The sequence below is a fragment of the Cornus florida genome, unplaced genomic scaffold, assembly GCF_030987335.1.
Source record: "Cornus florida cultivar Cherokee Brave unplaced genomic scaffold, ASM3098733v1 CherokeeBrave_3.0.0_Hap2_Chr11, whole genome shotgun sequence".
NCBI classification, from domain to species: domain Eukaryota; kingdom Viridiplantae; phylum Streptophyta; class Magnoliopsida; order Cornales; family Cornaceae; genus Cornus; species Cornus florida.
In genome coordinates, this window is record NW_026775581.1 from 78,669,100 (window position 1) to 78,690,900 (window position 21,801).

Genomic DNA, 21,801 nt, shown 5'->3' on the forward strand with positions numbered 1-21,801 from the left:
AATCTAATTGTTATCAATGATTTTTTAATTTTAGAATCAAGATCATTCTATCACAAAACTAAATCAAATTGTACAGTGGATTTACCGGTTTTAATGATTTTTTTATGGAAAAGGCCAATGTAATTATGCTATATTTAGAATAGGTGGGTGTAATTAACAGAAAAAGGGGTTAGGTTTGAAAGGCATCAGCTTCCTAATATTATTTAAATTTATTACTAAAAGAAATTAGAAAAGAAAGAAAATTATTGTCATTGACTGCGTGTTAACCTCACATAGGTTAAAGGTCCCTGAACTTACTTGCCACGTCATCCGGACCCACACAATTGCTGAACTGGCATGATCGAGAGCGTCCATCATCACCTATCTCTCACCAACCGTGTCTGTCTAAAACCGTACGTCACTATCTCATCTCTCTCTCTAACCGCATCCGTTTCTCTCTCTTAACAGAGAGTGACCTGGAGTCGAGTTTGAAAGGTTGGCACAGAAGAGCTTCGAAGAGCCTTTGCATTTCAAAACCCAAAATTTAACACTCAGAAAAGAAAAAAAAACACAAACCCATTTCGTCTATTTCGTTTTTTTCGATTCATTGATACCCTTTTTTCTCTCCAGATTATTAGATCCTTCGAACCCATTTACTGTTTCTTTCGTTCAATCTCTCAGACTCAACTCATCATTCTTTAATGGCATTTTTTTGATCGTCGGACGCTTTGCTAGGTGAGCATAAAAATGCCCCAAAATTTGCATATCTATGTATGTGTGTGTATATTCAATTTATTTGCACTGTAGATGAATGTGAAGCGATTGTTAAATCTTTGGAAATGTCCCCGTCTTTGGTGTGAAGATCCTATTTTGGGTAGATTTTTAGAATCAGAATAGTGGATCTTTTGATGGGTTCAACGATCTGTGTGAGTATATTCGTTTTGGTTTTGTTGGCCTGTTCTTCTTCAATTTGTTTAGTTTGATTCTTACTTCAGATTCTATATGAAGTGATTGGTTGTTGCCTTGACTGCTTCTGGGTTGGTGATTTTGCTGAAGGTTTTGTTTGGCTGCAGAGAAAAGTGAGGAAAATGAGAGAGAATATGATTCTATATGAGGTTTTGTTTGTTTTGTTTTGTTTGTCTCTTATTTGATGTTTTTATTATTATTATAAATTTTGAAGAGTAAAAACCTCATTTCTAAACCAAATAATTCGTTGGGTTTTATTGAGGCATGCTTTGCTTTCTTGATTTAAAGAAAAAGTAAAATCAAATATTGAAAATTTTGGTTTTTAACTAGTTGAAAATTTTCCTATTATCAATGAAATAATCACGAATGAGTTGCTCTCACTTTTCTGTGACCGTGTCATGAAATAATAATTTCCCAGCATTTGTAACATCCATTTTTTCCTAATACCGTATGTTTATAATTATGGAACAGTTCCAATGATTTTTTTTTTTTTTTTTTCCTCTTTTCTTTTCTTTATAGTGTTAGTAAATGGATTAAAGGGTTTTCACATGTCAGAGTTTAGAAGGTGGTTATGTTTATGCCCTCTTTGGTTCAAGAAATAACATGGGAAAAGAAAGAAATTTATTGGGTATGCTTCATAAATGAACCTAAAATTGCAGGGATTGGCTTTCCTTTAGTTTCTTTCAAACCCAACTAATCCTTTTAGGTTTAGATTTTCTTCAGAAGTTTGTTGGCTGAATTATTTTTGAATTCCCTTACTTTCTAAGTTAGTAGTCCTATGTGTCACCTCCCTTTTAATAATTTGCAGTGTGATGGATGCTGATAAAATTATACCAGCTTTTGTGAATGGAACAGTCCGTGAAAATGGTATTAGCGGACAACTTCCTGTTTCTGGAGAGGAAGATACTGTTTTGGACAAAGTCAATGGGGTCCTTAGAAGTGGCACAGAGAATGTGGGGCTGAAAGGGAATTCAGAAACTGTTGTCAGGTTGGAAGATTGTGGAATCATTAGCTCATCTACTGAAGAAGTCACGGAGGGATCAACTGCACATATAAAGAGCAATGATTTGAGTGTTTCCAAGGTAGGAGGAGCTTTATATCTTTTTTTGGTTCATAACTTAATCAATTTTGAGTTTAGACCCACCCATATGTCCATCATATTTCTAGGAATTTGGAGTAAAAGAATTGGATGTTTCAAAGTTTCCCAAATCACAAAAGGGTCAAGGCAAGGCCAAGAGTGAAATTCCGTTGAGCCACAAACATGCTGCGAGCACGCGGGTGAAAAAGAGCAAAGATGGAAAAGAAGTTGAGATAACTGCTGTTTCGAATGGAAAATCTGCTTCTAATTCATGCCCAAAGCAGTCTTTTGCCCCAAGAGCAAAGAACAGTTCATTAAATGATGGGCAGGTTGTTGACAGCAGTTCAAAACCAGCAGCATCTCTAATTAATGCTCATCCTTCCAAGGTAAAAATTGATATTGCCTTTGTTTTCTTTTATGGCTAGCATAGTCATATATAGATGTGCAGGTGCATATTATCTTTCTTTTGTTCTTTGATTACCATCACCGCTCTTTCTTATTTATCTTTGTAATTCTGTATTGGTTTTTAGGAGCAATTCAGAAAGTCTGATGCAGAATTGTCTACCGTGAATGTGACACAGTCTGAAGGCCTTATGTATGTTCTTCTTGCACTTATGATTACTATTACTTGCCTCCCATCCCATGGTGCTATACATTTGACTGTTAGCTCCAATATCTATAATTTGTATGAGAGAGTACATTTCTCTGTTTTTTATACTATATAAGCATATCTATTTCAACATTTTTTTCCCGGCAGTTTGTGAATTATAGTTTCCTGCTACAGGGATAAGACAAAATTGAAGCCATTGCAGAAGGCCCCCCTAAATAAAGCTGAAGAAAGCACACAATCGTCTTTGTATCCTTTACTACTTTTTGTGAAGCATGGACATGGACACTGGAAACTGATATGGAAAGACGAAAATTCTTGAAAAACAGTAATAACATATGGATATGGCAAGGACACACTAAATTATATTATATTAATGTAGATATTTATAAAAAAAGTAAAATATATGTTTCTATTATAAATTTAAAATAATAAGTATTTGTCATGTTATAGATTGTTACTGACATTTTCTTATAAAAGAAAAAAAACTAAAAGTTGAGAGGTATATAGCATGGAAAAATTGTAAATTAATTTTTTTTAAAACTATTATACTATGATATTATACTTGGAAAGATATATGTGAAAAGGTTATATTTCAATGTTCTAGACTCATTAAATATGTGCTAAAACTATTTGAGAAGTATTGGACAAGTGGCCAAAGTATTTGAAAAGTACTGGATATGCGTCAGGAAAACCAATTATTTTCAAATTTTGGAGATGTTTAGAAAGTGTCATACACGTATCAGCAAGTATCCGAGGAGTGTCGACAGGAACAAAGCTAGAAAATTATGTCGGGGGTGGCCTTGAGCAACAAGAATATAATTTTTTTTCAAACTATGATATTGAATAAAAGAGCATAACATCAATTGATATTTTTATTGAGTACATATAAAATTATCCTCGATGAGTTTTCATATTTTGAAAATGCCGTATGATAGCATCATTATCTATTTACCAAATATCTCAAAAATGCCATCTCTATAGTGGCAGATACCAGAGAGAGAGAGAGTTGGTTACCATGGATGTAGGGCCATAGAGAGTGAGAAAATGAGAGAGTCAACTACTTTTAATTTCTTTAAGACCCAAAAAATATCAGTGGGACGAGTATATAGTGGAGTATTTTCAAAAATTAAGCGAGTGGCAGTTTTTAGATTTTAACAAAAACTATAGGTTGTAGTGTAAAGAAAAGAAATTCCAGTGGGGGAGGACGCCCCCACTTGGCTATTGGTAGATCCGTGCCTTAGTGTCGGTATCTGACACGGACACAATACTGGTATGTGCTCCTAATAAAAGTATATGTGCTTTATCGACTACTTCTACTATTATTATTTGACTATTAATACTCCTCTTCTTTTGTGGGAGCGGAAGTGGTGGGTTTTTGAATCTTGCTTGCCTATATGACACGAAAGGTTAACTCAGCTCATTGATATTTTATGAGTTCCTTGGTTTCTCCTTAACTACTTACAGAAGCCTCGCTGCAGGAGATGCTAAACCCCGCAGAGTGGGTACACTTCCATCCTATGGTTTCAGTTTTAGGTGTAATGAAAGAGCTGAGAAAAGAAAAGAGGTTAGTGTTTCTTTTGAGTCATCAACTTTTTTTTTTTGATAAATGTTTCTTTTGAGTCATCATCAACTCTTATATGGTTCCATCCAACAGAATTTATACCATGAACTTGAGACAATTCAATTTATTTTGTTTTGAGCAGTTTTACTCTAAGCTTGAGGAAAAGATACATGCGAAAGAAGTAGAGAAGACCACCTTGCAAACCAAAACCAAGGTGTCAATAGTTTAAAAGCTTTTGGCAGGATCAATAAAATGGTCAGCGTTTTGTCCCTACATTTGTTTCTTATCAGTGGCCTTTTCATTTGTCAAACAGGAAACTCAAGAAGCTGAGATTAAATTGTTGAGAAAGAGCTTGACCTTCAAAGCTGCACCAATGCCAAGCTTCTATCAGGAACCTCCACCTCCTAAAGTAGAGTTAAAGAAGGTAGCTTTATTTTTACTATCACACATGTTAACAAGAAAAAAAAAATTGTATTTCTGTTCTTTTCATCACATTTTTCATTTCAGTCTTGTTACCTGCCTGCCACATCTCCCTCTGCCAAGTGAAAGATAGTTATTTTGTGTCTCCTGGCCTCTCTAGCATGTGTAGTTGGGTTTCTTTTTACCATTTTTTCCATAATAATTACAGTAGTGTTGATTGTTTATCCTGCCCAACACAAAACTGATATTGGGTAAGTTGAAAATTGTAGTTTCTTTATTTATTTGGTAAGTGACAATTTCAGTAGTAATTTATTGACAATCCTTCTATAAAAACATGTTTTGTTCCTGCCTTTGAATGAATTTGTGGTACTGTTGAAATCATTTAAACACTAGTAAGACTAGCTTCATTTTTTTTTTTTTCATAAATTTGTTCTTATGGTTTGTGATAGTATAAAACCTAAACAAGTGTAAAGCTATATACTTGTGTCCGTGGCCCCAAGGTTAGAGGAGTTGTTGTGGCTGCCAACACGAACGTGGTTGTAGTGTAATAAATAGGGTGTAACATGGGTTACTAAATGGTGCCAGTTGTTGCGGTTGTGAAATTTTTTGATCGCACAGACCTTGGCCTAAGTTTCACCGTTTTGCCACCTTCAACTCTAGAATCTAATAAATATGGGCTCTAATAAGTTCTAATGGACTTTGTTGAATATTTGGAGGTGATTTAATATGAGTGACAGGCAAAACACACTAACACACAATTTAGAAACACAGAGAAACAAGTCACAAGAGAAACAGAATTCACATGTCCGTCCATAAACCAATTAAAGTTTCTCATATATGTCAAAAAGTAAAATAAAATAAAAGTTAGTAGTTGAACTAACACCTACTTGATTGGGACATCCTCACCAGAATGTCCTATCAGAAAATTTGGAGATCAGAAGCTCCAGAGCATGACCCACAGATAACTTTTACAGATCTAACATCAATGTTATCAAATACTATTTTTATGTTAGATCTAAGTGAAAACAAAAAATAATCCAAAATGTTGAAATACTCGCTGATTATTTGAATTATTGAAAGGCTTTGATTCCAGACTAGACTCAAAACTTTGTGAAACTTGAGATTTGGAAGTTAGTTCTAGCCCTTAGATTGTGTTGGAGGGAACTGGTGTTTCTGTCCCAAAACAGAAAGAAGGGGCGAGGCTGGGGGGATAGTGTTTTATAACCCAGGTTCCAAACTGTTTTTATGGTTCCGTCTTGGCCAATATTATGACATATCAGCTGTTGTGGCTGTATCGACGGATACATCACTGTGGTGGTGGTTGAATTGTGTTGTTTATCATGAGAGACAGAGAGAAAAAGAGAACTTGTTCTATATCACACTCACACATATACAAACCTAATAAGCCTATATAGGCTTATATAAGGGATACAAGTTACCTAAATAACACAAGGGCCCTACTAACATAATGTAATTACATAATGGCCCAACATATATATATAACATTCTAACACTCCTCCTCAAGCTGGAGAATATATATCAAATAATCCCAGCTTGGAACAGATAGTTCTTAACCGGTTAGGACCCAATACTTTGGTAAACATATCAGCTAATTGATCTTCAGACTTTACGAATGGAGTAGAGATGCTCCCACGCAATATCTTTTCTCGAATGAAGTGACAATCAACTTCAATATGTTTAGTCCTCTCATGAAACACAGGATTTGAGGCAATGTGAACTGCTGCTTGTTTATCACAGAACAATGGAGTAGGAGCTTCAACTGTCAACCCAAGTTCTTTTAGAAAATGTTGTATCCAGGTCAACTCACTAGTAGTATGGGCCATTGCCCTATACTCAGCTTCAGCACTAGATCGAGCTACCACCGTTTGCTTTTTACTTCGCCATGTAACAAGATTTCCTCCTACAAATGTGTAGTAGCCTGTAGTAGATCTCCTATCTGAAGGAGAACCAGCCCAGTCGGCATCTGTAAAACCTTCCACTCTGAGATGACCATTTGATTTATATAGTAACCCAACACCTGGAGCTTGCTTGAGATATCGGATAATCCGAAGAACAACAATCCAATATGGCATTCTAGGAGCTCCCATGAACTGACTTACAACACTAATTGCATATGAAATATCAGGTCGAGTGATAGTGAGATAAATTAATTTCCCAATAAGACGACGAAATCTGTCCGGATCATTAAATAGATCACCCTCATCAGACACAAGTTTTGTATTCGAATCCATAGGAGCATCAACCGGGCGACCACCTAAAATACCTGTTTCTTCTAATAAATCCAACACATATTTTCGTTGGGATAAACTTTTACCTTTCTTGGATCTAGCAACTTCAATACCCAAGAAATACCTAAGTTTACCCAAGTCTTTAGTGTGGAATCGATATTACAGAAACAACTTCAATTTAGCAATCCCTTCAGAATCATCACCTGTGATCACAATATCATCTACATATACCACAAGAAAGATGAAGCCAACTTTAGTGCGCTGGTGAAATACCGAATGGTCAGTCTGACATCTGTTAAGACCAAATTTTAATGCCGCCTCAGAGAATTTTCCAAACCAAGCCCATGGAGATTGTTTCAATCCATATAAGGCCTTTTTAAGGCGACAAATAGTGTGAAGATACTCCCCCTGAGCAACAATCCTAGGTGGTTGCTCTATAAACCTCTTCGGCTAAGTCATCATGCAAAAAAGCATTTTTAACGTCTAACTGAAACAGTGGCCAATGTCTATTAGCAGCAAGAGAAATCAAAACACGAATAGAAGAAATCTTAGCAACAGGGACAAATGTCTCATCATAGTCAATACCATAAGTCTGGGTATAACCTTTGGCAACAAGACGAGCTTTTAAATGCTCAACGGACCCATCTGGAAGATACTTCACAGTGTATACCCAGCGACAACCAACTGGTTTGACACCTGGAGGTAATGGAACAAGATTCCACGTGCCATTTTGATGCAAAGCATCCATTTCATCTTGCATTGCTTTCCTCCAGCTCGAATCAGACAAAGCATCCTGCACAGTCTTAGGAACAAATGTAGTAGACAATTGAGAGGAGAAACATGAGAAGGATGGCGATAAGGAATTATAAGAGACATAATGAGCAATGGGATGATTAGTGACACACGAGCGAGTACCTTTACGAAGTGCAATAGGCAATGAATTTGACACAGTGGACTGTGTTGGATCCAAAGACTCTGAAGACGATGGAGGAGGCACGACAACAGATGGCTTTGGTCTTCGTGTGTACACCTGTAATGGGGCAGGCAAAGGAGATCTAGGTTGAAGAGAAAGTGAGGGAAGTGGAATTGCAGGACGAGGCGACTCAGGAGTAATATCAAGAATTGAATCACTATCTGAAATATATGGGACGGACTCACAAAAGGTCACATCCGCGCTAATAAAGTACCGTTGAGAAACAGGATTATAGCAGCGATAACCTTTATGGGAACGAGAGTATCCAAGAAATACACATTTTGTGGCACATGGATCAAGTTTATCAAAACCAGGACCAAGATTGTGGACATAACATACACATCCAAAAACTCTAGGAGTAAGAGAAAACGAAGGAGAATCAGGAAATAATATAAAATGTGGAGATTTGCCATCTAATACAGATGACGGCATATGGTTAATTAGATGACAGGCAGTAAGAACAGCATCACCCCAAAACCGTTTAGGCATGCGCATATGAAACAAAAGAGCACGGGTTACTTCTAATAGGTGTCGATTCTTACGTTCTGCAACTCCATTTTGTTGAGGAGTATAAACACATGAATTTTGATGAAGAATTCCTTTATCACTAAGATATGTATCAAAGGGTGTTGAAGAATATTCCTTAGCATTATCAGAACGTAAAATACGAATTGGACAGCCAAACTGAGTTTTGATTTCTTTTCGAAATTTTTGAAAAATTAAAAATAACTCAGAACGATCTTTCATCAAAAACAACCAAGTCAGGCGAGAATAATCATCCACAAATGTCACAAAATAATGAAATTTATTGATTGAAGAATGCTTTATTGGACCCCATACATCTGAATGAATCAAATGAAAAGGACTAGAGACACGATTATTAACCCTAGACTTGAAAGTCACGCAATGGTGCTTACTAAGTTGACAAACTTCACATGACAAGAATTTCAAATTAGTAAGACTAGGAACTTGACGCTGCAAAACTTGAAGTGACGGGTGACCAAGACGATAGTGCCACTGGAATGGAGACAGAGAAGACTGAAGAAGCACAGGATAAGGTGCCACATCAAAGTAATATAAGCCACCAACTTCATACCCCGTACCAATCATCTTCTTCGTCTTGAGATCCTGAAACACACAAAAAGTAGGATAAAATGTAACAGAGCACTGAAGAGATTTAGTAAGCTTACTGACAGACATTAAATTAAAGGGAAACTAAGGAACATATAAAATAGACGAGAGAGACAAGGAATCACTAAGTTGAGTTGTCCCTAAACCTGAAACCTTAGTGGAGGAACCGTTAGCAAGGGTAACTTTTTGAGAAGGAGGTATAGAAGTAAAATCAGACAAAAGAGAAGAACATCCAGTCATATGATCGGATGCTCCAGTGTCTATGATCCAAGGACTGCGAGTGGAAGACAATAGACGTGTGTGCAGTAGCTGACTGGGCAAAAGTAGCTGTGGAAGATGAATTAGATGCTTGCTTATAAGACAAAAACTGAGTATACTCGTCACGTGGGACAGGGACCGTATGTGATTCAGCTACATTATAAGATCCAGAAGCAACATCATTCGGAGAGGAGGAAATTTGATTTGCATAACTAGATGGTTTGTCATGAAGATCTCAACAAAAATTCACAGTATGATTAGAAAGGCCACAATGAGTACATTTTTGTAATTCCCTGCCACGGCCACGTCCTCCCCGTGAATCACGACCGCCACGTGTGGAGAGCCCCCCACGACCGCCACAAAAAGCAGTATTTTCACCCTTTGAAACGATTAATGCTGAACGCTCACCACTCTGCCCAGTATTCAAAGTTGAAGTACCACTGACAAGTGTAGCGCGCTGAAGTCTAGAAAATACTTCAGCAAGAGATGGAAGTGTGGGATTGCCCATAATCTGTGAACGAAAAGACTCATAAGCTGATGACAAACCAGTAAGAAAACAGACAACATTAAAGTCATCACGTTGTTGTTGCATACTTCGAACATCAGCAGTACATATTCAGCTCCTCACAAACTCCCATAACTTTGGAATAATACTCTTCTATACTGTGATTACCTTGTTCAAGATTGAAATACTGCTTACAGAGCTCATAAACACGAGTGATATTACCTGTTCCAGAATACAGTTGCTGCAATCTGTCCCATATCTCCTTGGCAGTATCCAAATAAAGTAAAGTTGTACTGATTTGGGGTTCAATACTATTTATCATCACAGAGATGATCTGAGCATCTTCCTTTTCCCATGCATAAAAAGAAGCATCAGTTTCCGTGAGTTTCTCTTTAGTCAAATGAGTACCGAGACCTCTACCTTTGAGAAAAATTTTAACAGATTTAGCCCACAGTATGTAATTCTTCCCATTGAGTTTAACAGAAGTCATGGGAGAATGAAGACCAGAGGTGGGAGAAAACAAATCTGAACTGGATGCCATGTTGTACTCAGCAAAACAGAGAAGGAAAAAAAAATACAGAATTGGTATTCTGGCCGAACCTGGCAAATGGGCCGGATCTGAACAAACGGGCCGGATCTTGGCAAACGGGCCGGATCTGGCCAAACGGTCCGGATCTGGGCTATCGGGCCAGATCTGGGCTATCCAGGTTTAGTAAACCAGGATTGGAATAGCATAACAGTGTAGCCAAACAAGGGTCTTCTTCTTCACACCTTCACAAACGCCGGTGAACAAAGTAGCGGAGACAATGGCGACCCAGGCACAAGCAACGGCCGAATCAAGAGACAGCTACCTTTGCAACTTCTGGCCAAAACAAAAAATTCGACGAATCTCTCCTCTGTAAATCAAGACGGCAGATCTGATACCAGATTTGATGACGAGCTCGCTGATAACCAAAACAAGAAGCTGCCGGCAACGACGATGACGAACGATGCAGATCTGACGACGACGAATGATGATGTAGATCCGATGACAGTGAACGAGGAGCTGCCGGCGACAAACGAAACACCAACACCACAATCGCGATTCCGATCGTAATTCCGATCTTAAACCACACAATTACAGACCCTCACACCCATGAATTCGTAGCGCTCTGATTCCATGTTGTTTATCATGAGAGACAGAGAGAGAGAGAGAGAGAACTTGTTCTATATCACACTCACACATAGACAAACCTAATAAGCCTATATAGGCTTATATAAGGGATACAAGTTACCTAAATAACACAAGGGCCCTACTAACAGAATGTAATTACATAATGGCCCAACATATATATATATATAACATTCTAACAAATTGCATGTTAAAAATTTGAAACTAATATAGTTTCACATGCAATTCAACCACCACCACAGTGACGTATTGGTAGATACAGCCACAAACAGCTGACATGTCATAATATTGGGCAAGATGGAACCATAAAAACAGTTTGATTGATATATACGGTGTGGTCGAGTCTTGGACTATGGTGTTCCCATGGTGCTTGGACTACTTTTGAAGGTTGCATGATTGGCTGTCTTGGGATTTAGGACTGTTCCAGGTGAGTCATTGTTACAACTTTTGGTTTACGATGGGCTCTTTTCTCTTCCGGTTGGTTTTCTAGAGGGGGTTCAGTATGCAGAGTAATACTTCAGGGTCAATCTGCCTTTGTTTTAAAGTTTTTCGAAGAAGCTAAATTATTAAATATTAAATTTTTTCGAAGAAGCTAAAATATTAAATATTTAATACTTGGTATGAAAAGGTGACAATAAATAACAAACTTACAGGGCTTCTGGAATAGTAGATATCTGTTTCTGTAATTTTTTCTTTTTATTGTAGGAAGTTTACTGTACGTCTGAGTGTATTTTGTGGTTGTCTGTCCTTTCACGTTGATTATGGTTCATTGAGGGTTTCCCCCTTTTTTTCAGATAGGAATGTGAAGACTGGCTTGTTATTTTGGATAGGTTGGTTATGAATTGTTTTTGCATTGAAACAATTGATATGAATTGAAAATTTCCACTTCTTCAACCCCACAAGCCCCTTCCCTCCCCTCCTTTCCATTTTTTTTTTTTTTTTTTGGCTCTAGCAGATCCCCACACATGGTTTCTCATATTCAGTCACTAGCCATTATTACATCAAATGTATCCGTATTGAAACTTTTAAGTCTTCTCGATGATCAGTCAAATGACAATCATTTGTATTTTGTATTTGTAAATCAAAAAAAATGATAATTCCAAAATGGCAGGAATCTCAGCTGTGTTTGAGTTGGGAAGCACTTTATCATGAGACACATTTTCTTGTTGACAAGTGAGAACACTCAGCTGGATGAATCTCAGATTTTTTTTTTTTCATTTTTTGCAGTATAATGGTTTAGACTTTGTTGTTAGGTTATCCTTTAGTTTCCGCTCTCCAATTTACAAGTTTCTTTTGTACCTGAAAACTCTCTCTCTAGCTTAGAAGCTTCTTATTCCAAGTCAGTTATTTACTGGCAGTTTAACCATTTCTTTATGTTCTAATACACAATTGAGTTTTCAGAGACTTCTGTACTATTCTATTCTCCCACAGTAGTACCATTTCCATGCCAGCTTGTGATTTTTTGTCTGACGCTACTATTATGCTTCATTTGGATGCCTAGTGAAGAAGAGGAAAATCTCACAACTGTGATTTCAACCCTTAAATGGGTCTTGATTGTATAATGATCTATTTTTGTCTTGATTATCATCTTCTTGGCAATGACTTATTAAAAAAAATTATCATCTTCTTGGCAATGAACTTCGAGTATTTTATTGTACATTTGTGCAAAAAAATTTCTAATTATCTGACAGGTAAAGTTACAAACTCGGGCATCTGTTGAATTTCAGTATTTCTCAAAGTACCTTTAGCTTGAAGGTTTGACATTGACTAATTGTTGAGGTTTTCTTTTTTTGAGTAAATTTGTAAGAATCTAAGATAGTGTTGTGAGCTAAATGAACGTGGTACAAAGTCATTCCTTTCTGTGTTAAGGTCCTTCAGGGTTCTTCTATTCTGTTCTTTGACTGGGTATTCCACCATGTTATGTAGATTATTCTTTTTAATCATTCCTGCCTATTTGTTTCTAATTCTTTGGTGAGCATGTCATGAGGTACTTTATATATATGTGTATATATATATATAAAGGATTTAAAATCAGAATTGCTTTGACCTTGGTGCGTGGTGTGATGCAGATACCTCCAACCAGAGCTATATCTCCAAAGCTTGGCCGAAAAAAGTGCTCACACACCAGAGACTCTGAAGGAAACAGTGGCTGCAACTGTCAATCTGGTCGGTTAAGTTTGGATGAGGCAGCAACTCAAAGTAACCCCAACAAAGGACCTTCCCCTGTCCGTGTTAAAAAGCCTCAACGCAATTCCCTTCCCAAGCTTCCTTCTGAGAAAACGAATTTATCCAATGATACTAATGAAGCTGGATCTCGCAACACCACCTTATCCCAAAAAACGAATGCAGCCAAATCTCATAAATCCACCTCGTCCGATGACACAAAAGGAGTTGCATCTCTTGAAACCACCATATCCAATGAAACGGAAGGAGATGCTTGTCATGCTCTGGAGCAGGAGTCAGTTCCAACTGCTGAGCCAAACCAAATTCAGAACAATTTAGAGAGTGTGCCTATAGTGGAAGACCATGTCCAGACAACATCTGTGCAGGAACCCATTGCTTTGGAGAATTAAACACGACGGCATTGGAACTAAACATGTATTTATCATGCCCTCGATTCCATACTCACCTAAAATAATAGATGAGTTGTGAATAAGACTTGAATGTTGCCAAAAGGCATGAAGGATTTTGTAAGAAGGCTTGTTTTGGTGTCTTGTCCATGGTCAGCAGCAAGGTGGTTGGCCATTCAATGTGTGCTTGCTTCAAGATTGCTGGTTTGGTCATTTGGGAATCTGCAGTCCTCTATCTGCATTGTTTGTATGATAAATCTTCGCGTTGTTTATCCTAATGTCCTAATATATGTTAAAATATGATGATTCAGTTGTTTTTTTTAAAACATGTTAAAAAAGAGAAAAAAAAATTGTATAATCATTTTTGGGAAAAATGTAAGGTTAGTTGATGATGGAAGTATTGGGATTTGTATTGTCTGTGAAGACATGAAAAATGGGTATTGTTTATTACTGTAATTGAGACTTGATATATGTTTGTTAAAATCCATTCTGAGTTGTTTAGTTTCTTTCATTTCTTTCTATAATATTTGGCTTCTCAGAATATAGAGGAAGAGAAAATCAACTATGATCAGGTCAAGCAGAGAGCTAAAAAGAAATGTAAAGAATGGCAGATAGCACCATGATAGAAAGCTTTATGGCATCACAGATGTATCTCACATGTTTTTATTTTATTTTATTTTTAGTTTTTAGTTTTTTATTTTTATCAAAGTGATCTCAAATGATTATTAAATCACTATTTTTTTAACAATAATTTGACAGGAGGACATGAAATTTGGTTCAGGGCTAAAGCTAAAAGCAAAATGGGTGGTTTTTTTGTTTTTTTTGGGTTGCAAATAATACTAAAATTTAAGCAGTTCGGAACTTTTCCAAGTGGATGGTCCATGTTCTGTCAAAAAAAAGAAAAAAGAAAAAAAAGAACTAGATGGTCCCCATGTGTTTTAAATCCAATTAGAATCAAGCAAGAGCACTCTGTTTCATTTTGTTCTTCTCTAACACCATCTAGTAGGGTACATTATTATTATTGTTATTTATTTATTTTTTACTATGTTATTCTATTTAGACAAGAGACTTGCGAGGTTGCAAACTTAATTAATTTTAATTTGGTAAAGTAAAAAAAAATTGTGCAAAAAAATACCTCCAGTTTAGTAGTACTTGAATATAACTCCCTAACATTTAAAAATTGTAAATTGTTCATTGATAGTCAATTTTGATCAAATTTTTATATATATAAAATCTAAAATAACCTTAATAAAATTTGGGACTAAGTATCTAAAAAACCCCTAAAGTTTACTTTTTCAGCAAATAACACCCTTTTTACTTTGGATTTATAATTCCCTCAAAAATTTAAAAATGTTATAAAGGACTTTTAGCGTTTGAAATGCATTGTTAAAAAAACATGTGTCTGTCACATGATTGATTAAATTTAATAAATATCAAAATTACCCTTTATTGATTCTCAAAACGCCCTTCCCTTCTGTATATAAATCTCAAAAATAAAAGATATAATAGTAATTTTACATTAACTGAATTTTTATTTATTTATTTATTTTTAATTGTACAAAGAACATTTTAGTATTTTATCACCCATTAACGGCTAATTGACGGGAGATCCTTATTTGTCCCTATAATAAATGTTAGGAGGATTTTCAAAACCTATTGGGAATTATATGAGCTATATGGGTGTTAAATGCCACCGCACTCGTTCGAATCATAAAAAAAAAAACAATATTCTAATAAAATGATAGAAAACATCTCCAACCATTCCAAGCGAAGCCCATTTTAAATCAGTAGGCACCAAATTGAACAGAGCCCCATACTGTGTACATGATTCAAAGTCTCACATTACATTTTAAGATAATAAACACACGGTCACAAAGTGATGATCCAAAAACTCTCCGGTCAATATATAACAGCCTCAAAATGGAAGATAACCCATACTGCAAGCCAAGTCTCCAGAAAACTCCATGGCAACTTCATTTCTTCTCCGGGCCTTGCTCAGGTTAGGACCTGAAAATGTTTTTGTAAAAGAAAGGCTCAGTAGGTTTCCTATGTTTGTTGGCAAATGCAGAACAATTTCAGAAAATGAACTGAACAATCGGAATCAGACACCAGAATATATTTAAATAAATAATGGCACTTCAATTAGCATCACTTCCAAACTTCATTTCTGAGTTCAGTCCGTAGTAAGATATTAACATCATTTTCTTAAAACCGCAATAATTCAAAGAAGTCAGCCCATAATTTCCATATTTCCTTTTCAATAGGAAAGAATGCATTTTACTAACAATATACCCGACAACAATTTCTCAGAGCATCAAAGCCCAGCTTTCCAAATCCAACTCCAAAGGAAAGAAACAATATTCAATTATTGCGGTACATTCTGTTCTTCCAACATCAGTAATTCATAAGAAAAATCATTAAATATTAAATACTCCATGTTTCTTGGTAAAACAAAATTCTTGATAAATCTCATTTAAGTCCATTTTCATTATCCCAAATCTCAGTTTCAAAAACACACCGTAGGGATTTCTTTAAAGGTACTACTACTGTCCAAAGCTTTCACAGATTTTCAGCAAAAAACTTGCTTTCTTTAAACGTTCACCAAAAATAGAATTCTAACTCAATTTGCAAGAAACAAGAATCATTTGAAAGCTTAAACACTATATTTTGACTTCAACAATTTACCTTAATAAGTACCTTTATCAATTGAGTCCGTTTTGAAGGAAAACAGTAAGAAAATTCTACTCTTTAAACAGTTCTTCTGTCAGCAAATTATCTTCAATTTCAAAAATCTACGATAAATTCAAAACTCAGCACTTTTGAGCTAAAAAAAACTATAAACTATAAACATACTTTAATATACCAAAATCTCATTGACAAATAGCAAGTCAAAATATAGAAAATTCAGCCCTAAAACCAAAGTTAAATTTTCCCACAAGGGTTCATTTTAAGATTAACAACTCCTTCAACTATTTCCATGTTCAACAAAATATTTTGACAACATAATCCCATATTACACATAAAGAGAAACATTGTTGTAAACCCTCTAATTTTTTTTAAAGAAATAGAGCAATTTCAAATAGTTGAAAATGTTTAGGAAACCTACCTAATGAGGTCTCAAAAATCACATTAACTCCACCAAATAGAATGCACAAAAGCCCCTCCATAAATACTTTAATCACCCTACTAACTAATAAATCACACCAAGACCTCAACTCTCCAACAGATAACTTCCAACTCCTAAATTAACAAAACATGGTCCCTAGTATAACCAAAATCAAATCATTATTCAAGATTAAAGCCTAAATAAATAAAAAAATCTGCGGTATTAAGCATGAATTTTTTTTTTTTTTTTTTTCCCTTAGTTGGTACTCTCACACACACACACGCTTCCACTGAGACTTGAACTCCTGACCTCCCTTTGGAAAGTAGGGGTCTGATATTGTTAGGCCATTAGCCCGTTGGTCACACCAAGCATGAAGACTGTTGGATATGATTCAAGTATAAAAAAAATAAAAATCATATCCAATTGTCATCATACTTGGTGTAAATGCTTTGAATTAAACGTAAACCACTAGTGTGTGCCCCATTTTCTAAGGTTTTAAAGTATATACTTTGCTCTAGATTCAAGAATACCATTAAAATTGATAAAGAGTAAGTGATGGATAAGGGAATTATAATACCAAGGAAGTACTTTAAGTTAGAATATAGTCATAATTTGATACCAGAAACCCACATGAGAACTTGTTTGGCAACACAAAGAAGCCTTAAACACTCGACGCATACATATATATAACACACGATTAATGGTGCCACATCAATTTTGCACCGCCAGGACAACGATGGAGAACTGACGCCTTCATGGATATGTGCCAAGTTGAGGTCCGATGATGAGAAAGAGGAGCAATAGCAACCCTCGTTTTCTAAACTTTCTAGAGAGGATGAGAAAGAGCATAGAATGATAGAGGGATGGGAAGGAGAGGTCATATGCTGCTCAAGGTAGGACAAGAAAGAGTGTGTGTGTGTGTTATCAGCCCAATGTTATCAGAGGTCCAAGGGGGGCAAGTTTAAAAGTAAAAATTATAGTTTTAAATTAAAAACCATGTTAAAATTGTGTCAAGACGTTGTCAAGAAGTGAGAATCTCCTAACACACCCACACAACTCGATAAGATATCCATGCCTTAGCATTCAATTTCCATTTGAACTAGTCAATAAGCAACCAACAACGCACAACAAGAAGAGATAATTGACAATTCACAATCAAACTTTAACCAATCATTGCAAAACTATTTTATTACTAACTATATAAAAGGGTTGGTAAAAAGCTTACCAATGCAGAACACAATCCTACCAAAATCCGTAGAAAATGTTGGAATGAAATTGGTGTAATATTATCAGGAGAACCGAGAATTAACTCCAAAGCCTTGGGCAATCCAGCCCTAACCGTGTGCTTAGCAATGTCACCAGACACAGTTAAAACATCCATCATTAGCAAATGCAAATCTTGGATATCTTTAGTTGCTCCTCTCAAACGAAAACCATCACCTAGACGAGACACAGCACAACACAATAAATAAATAAATAAAAAATAAGTAAAAAGAAGCATTGGGTCTTCTTTTCATTTACCTGCTCTTGAAAGAAGCAGCTTGGCGCGTATTTCCTCTCGAATCTCTAATCTTGTAATAAGGGCACGTCCTTCTCCAAAGTCAAACTCTTGTATAATGCCGCACATTGTGTTTTCTATGGTGTTTATGATCTCACTTGTGGTGTTTCTTGTAATCACAACGCCATCATTAATGAGGTTTCCGTGAACAAAATCCCTATTGAACAAAAGTTTCAATCCATTGCACACATCGGCGAAGATTGCCCTAAATTCTGATTCTATACTGCTCCACCAGTTGGGCCAGTTCTGTTCTTGTTTGGGTAATTGTTTATACAGCTTCTTCTTCCTTTCCATCCAAGTGCAGAGGGTTTAATCAAATTTGTCGGCCACTACCACAGAGGAAGTTCCTTTGGAGTTTATAAAATGAAAATCCAACACAAACTCTGATTTTAACAGCCTCGTCTTGTCAAAATCCCTAAGTGCTGCATTCTGATTATCCTTCCCTTTCTCATCATAATTTATCAGTGATATTTCCCGGCTAATAATGCCGTCTGTGAACGAGTAACCGAACTGGTACGGTGTGTTCACCAACCACCCCGACACTGAATATTTATTGTCCATATCTAAACAAGTATCCAATGCATAAAAATTACCACTAATTTTGTGTATAAAAAAAAAATTAATAATAATAATAATAATAATAATAAAGAAGCCATGAATGGTGAGAACAATATATAGAGAGAGACATATCAGAGAACGAGATAGTACCGTCCGTCGTCACAATGGTTGGTCGGCGATATGAGAGGGTGACCGGCCGAGTGTCAGTGAGAGGGACCTATAGATAGATCGGAGAGTTCTCACCCGTTAATGGCTGCTAAGGAAAAAGAGAAGCAGGCTTTCAAAATTTTACGCACAGTTTGGTTAGATAGAAATAGCCAGAGAGGAAAATAAAAGGAAAATTTTGAAGGGTTTATTTGGTTAGACAGAAAATTTTATGAAAAGTGAACAGAAAATAAGAAAAATCAAGTTTCCATCCCTGATTAGTAGGAGATTTTTTTAAAAAAATTATGAGAAAATATTATTTTGTTTTTAGTAAAAAAATAAAATAGTATGTGATATCATAATACAATTTTTTTTTTTTACTTTCTCATCCATCTATCTCTCTTCACTCCTTCCTGTGCAAACTTGAATTCCCTATCTTTTATTTTTTTAAGGTAAGAAAAATAAACTTTAGGTAAAATGGACTGTTCAAATATTTGTTTTTTTTTTTTATGTTAATTTTTTTTATTATTATTTATTTGTAAATGATGTAACTGGGTCTTATATATTTAATTACTGATTATGCAGACTATTTAAGAATCATCAATTATATATTTGAGGATAATGTTTGATGTTAGTTATGAAAAAAATAATTCAATAATAAAAGGAAAATTTTAATTAATTTTGGATGCACACGTACAAAAATATAAACAATTAAATTAGTAATACGGAGTACATGATTGTATATAAAAAAACAATTTACAGAAAGAAAGAAACTCTCATTTTCAAGAAAATCTATGTAATTAAGTGAAGAAGAAGAGAGACAACAGTGTATAATAGGAAAGAAAAATATTATAAATTTATTTAGACGTATTGTCAAAAATGTATAATTTAGAAAAATTATAATAATTTTTAGGGTAAGGTACAGTCACACCCCTGAGGTTTGACAAAAGGACACTCAGATGAAACTTATTTGTTTTTTTGGACAAAGACACCCTGAAAGTTTAAAAATGGACAAAGACACCTCCTTTACATGAGAAATTGACCAAATTACCCTTTAACTGTTTAGGAGACTTTTTTAATTTTACAATTTAATAAATTGGACCAATCTACCCTCATCAACAATTTATGCATAAAAGAAGGTAACAAAAAAAAAAAAAAAAAAACTTCATATTGTTCACTTTTTTTTTTTTTTAAATGTCCCAACTTCTTAAAAATATAAAAGTCTAAAATGATTTTTTAATCCAATATATTTGAAATAAATTATATTTTGTTATTACTTATTTTCTTTTTCTTTTTTATTTTTAAATTAAGATGCTTAATTCTTTCATCTAAAAAAATTAAACCAATCTCTTTTCCTTAAAAATAAAAAAATATGGTACCAGTATAACTTTATGCATCTTAAATTATATATCAAATATTATGCATTTTTTAACATAAAAGGGGAAAAAAATAATAATAAAACAAAGGGAAAAAAATAGTAAAACAAAGGGAAAAAAAAATAATAAAACCAAAGGAAAAAAAAAAAAAAAAAAACAAAGGCATGCATAAAGTTATACTGGTACCTATTTTCTTTTATATTGGGAAATGCATAATATTTGATATATAATTTAAGATGCATAAAGTTATAATGGTACCATATTTTTTATTTTTAAGAAAGAGAGATTGGTTTAATTTTTTTAGATAAAAGATTAAGCATCTTAATTTAAAAAAGAAAAAAAGAAAAAGAAAAGAAGTAATAACAAAATATAATTTATTTGAAATATATGTATTAAATCAAAAAATCATTTTAGATGTCTACATTTTTTAGAAGTTGGGACATTTATAAAGTAAATAACAAAAAAAAAAAAAAAAAAAGTGAACAATATAGAGTTGTTTTTTACTTTTTTTTATTCATAAATTATTCATGAGGGTAGATTGGTCCAATTTATTAAATTGTAAAGTTAAAAAAGTAGGGTTGTCTTTGTCCATTTTTAAACCTTCAGGGGGTGGGGGTGTCTTTGTCCAAAAAAGAGGTAAATTTTCTCTTAGTATCCTTTTGTCGAATCTCAGGGGGTGTGACTGTACTTTATCCTATTTTCTATTAACTTTCATACTATCCAAATTATGAAATAAATTTTTTTCACAAATTTGTTGAAAAATTTCATACTACTAGCCAAATGAATTCTAAAAAATTTATTTTCTTTTCTTCCACGGACCAGTGGTGCTAGATTTTGAACGCAACCAGTAGGATTTTCATATCCGGGACTATATTATATGTTCATGGGTGACACTTTCTTCTAAGTGAAAGAGTTCAATGAATATTCTTCCGAGCCAAAATTTATTCTATATCAGTAATATTTCTATACTTGTTGCAAGCTTATGGGTTTTTAATTCTTTTGGTGAGATAGCATTATCACAAATCAGGCATTTTGAGACGTAAATGAATTCGCTAAATTAAACCTACTCATATAGTACTACTAACAATTTTATATGAATGGATGGTAAAGGTTCGGGCTTCTAAATGAGCAAAAAGTGTTTGTAAGGCTCCGTTTGATTAGATGAAATAAGTAAGAAAATAAAAGATATAGAAAGTGAATGAAAAGAAAAGTAATTTTCTAGCATTTATTGGTTAGCATGAAAAATTTATCAAGAGAATTGTAGAAAAATATTATTTTATTAGTTTGGATGGCATGAAAATGAAAAGAAAGTAATTATACATACCAAAACTACCCTTTGAAAGAAAAATCAAATATTTTACCATATATATATATATATATATACACACATACATACAAAAATGACTTGCATTAATATACCAAATTAAAAGTTCAATATGGTCTTTCAATAAAACATTCATGGAACAAAGTTTTTCCATCAACATTTAAATAGTAGCATAACTACGTTATCAGATTCTATTGTATATTCGTTTATATAGAGAGAGAGGTATATATATATATATATATATATATATATATATATATATGT

General features: G+C 34.6%; 2 protein-coding genes across 3 annotated transcripts; one reads left to right on the forward strand and one right to left on the reverse strand.

The window, feature by feature from the left end:
* The first annotated feature begins 418 nt into the window (after positions 1-418).
* Positions 419-13,982, forward strand: LOC132280846 (protein WVD2-like 6). Of its 2 annotated transcripts, none has more exons than XM_059782605.1 (9): positions 419-714; positions 1,754-2,027; positions 2,113-2,409; positions 2,554-2,618; positions 2,808-2,879; positions 4,101-4,197; positions 4,337-4,408; positions 4,508-4,618; positions 12,971-13,982. In XM_059782605.1, the coding sequence occupies exons 2-9, from the start codon at positions 1,758-1,760 to the stop codon at positions 13,472-13,474; spliced, it is 1,488 nt and encodes a 495-aa protein (XP_059638588.1). In that variant the 5' UTR covers positions 419-714; positions 1,754-1,757; the 3' UTR covers positions 13,475-13,982. The 2 variants fall into 2 exon arrangements, with proteins under 2 accessions (XP_059638588.1, XP_059638587.1); XM_059782604.1 differs by having other exon boundaries at positions 420-714; positions 4,098-4,197.
* Positions 13,983-15,093: 1,111 nt separating this feature from the next.
* LOC132284874 (uncharacterized) lies at positions 15,094-19,044 on the reverse strand. The gene is made up of 3 exons (XM_059787003.1): positions 18,099-19,044; positions 17,803-18,017; positions 15,094-15,478 (listed from the first exon to the last, which is right to left on the reverse strand). The coding sequence occupies exons 1-3, from the start codon at positions 18,427-18,429 to the stop codon at positions 15,467-15,469; spliced, it is 558 nt and encodes a 185-aa protein (XP_059642986.1). The 5' UTR covers positions 18,430-19,044; the 3' UTR covers positions 15,094-15,466.
* Positions 19,045-21,801: the final 2,757 nt, after the last annotated feature.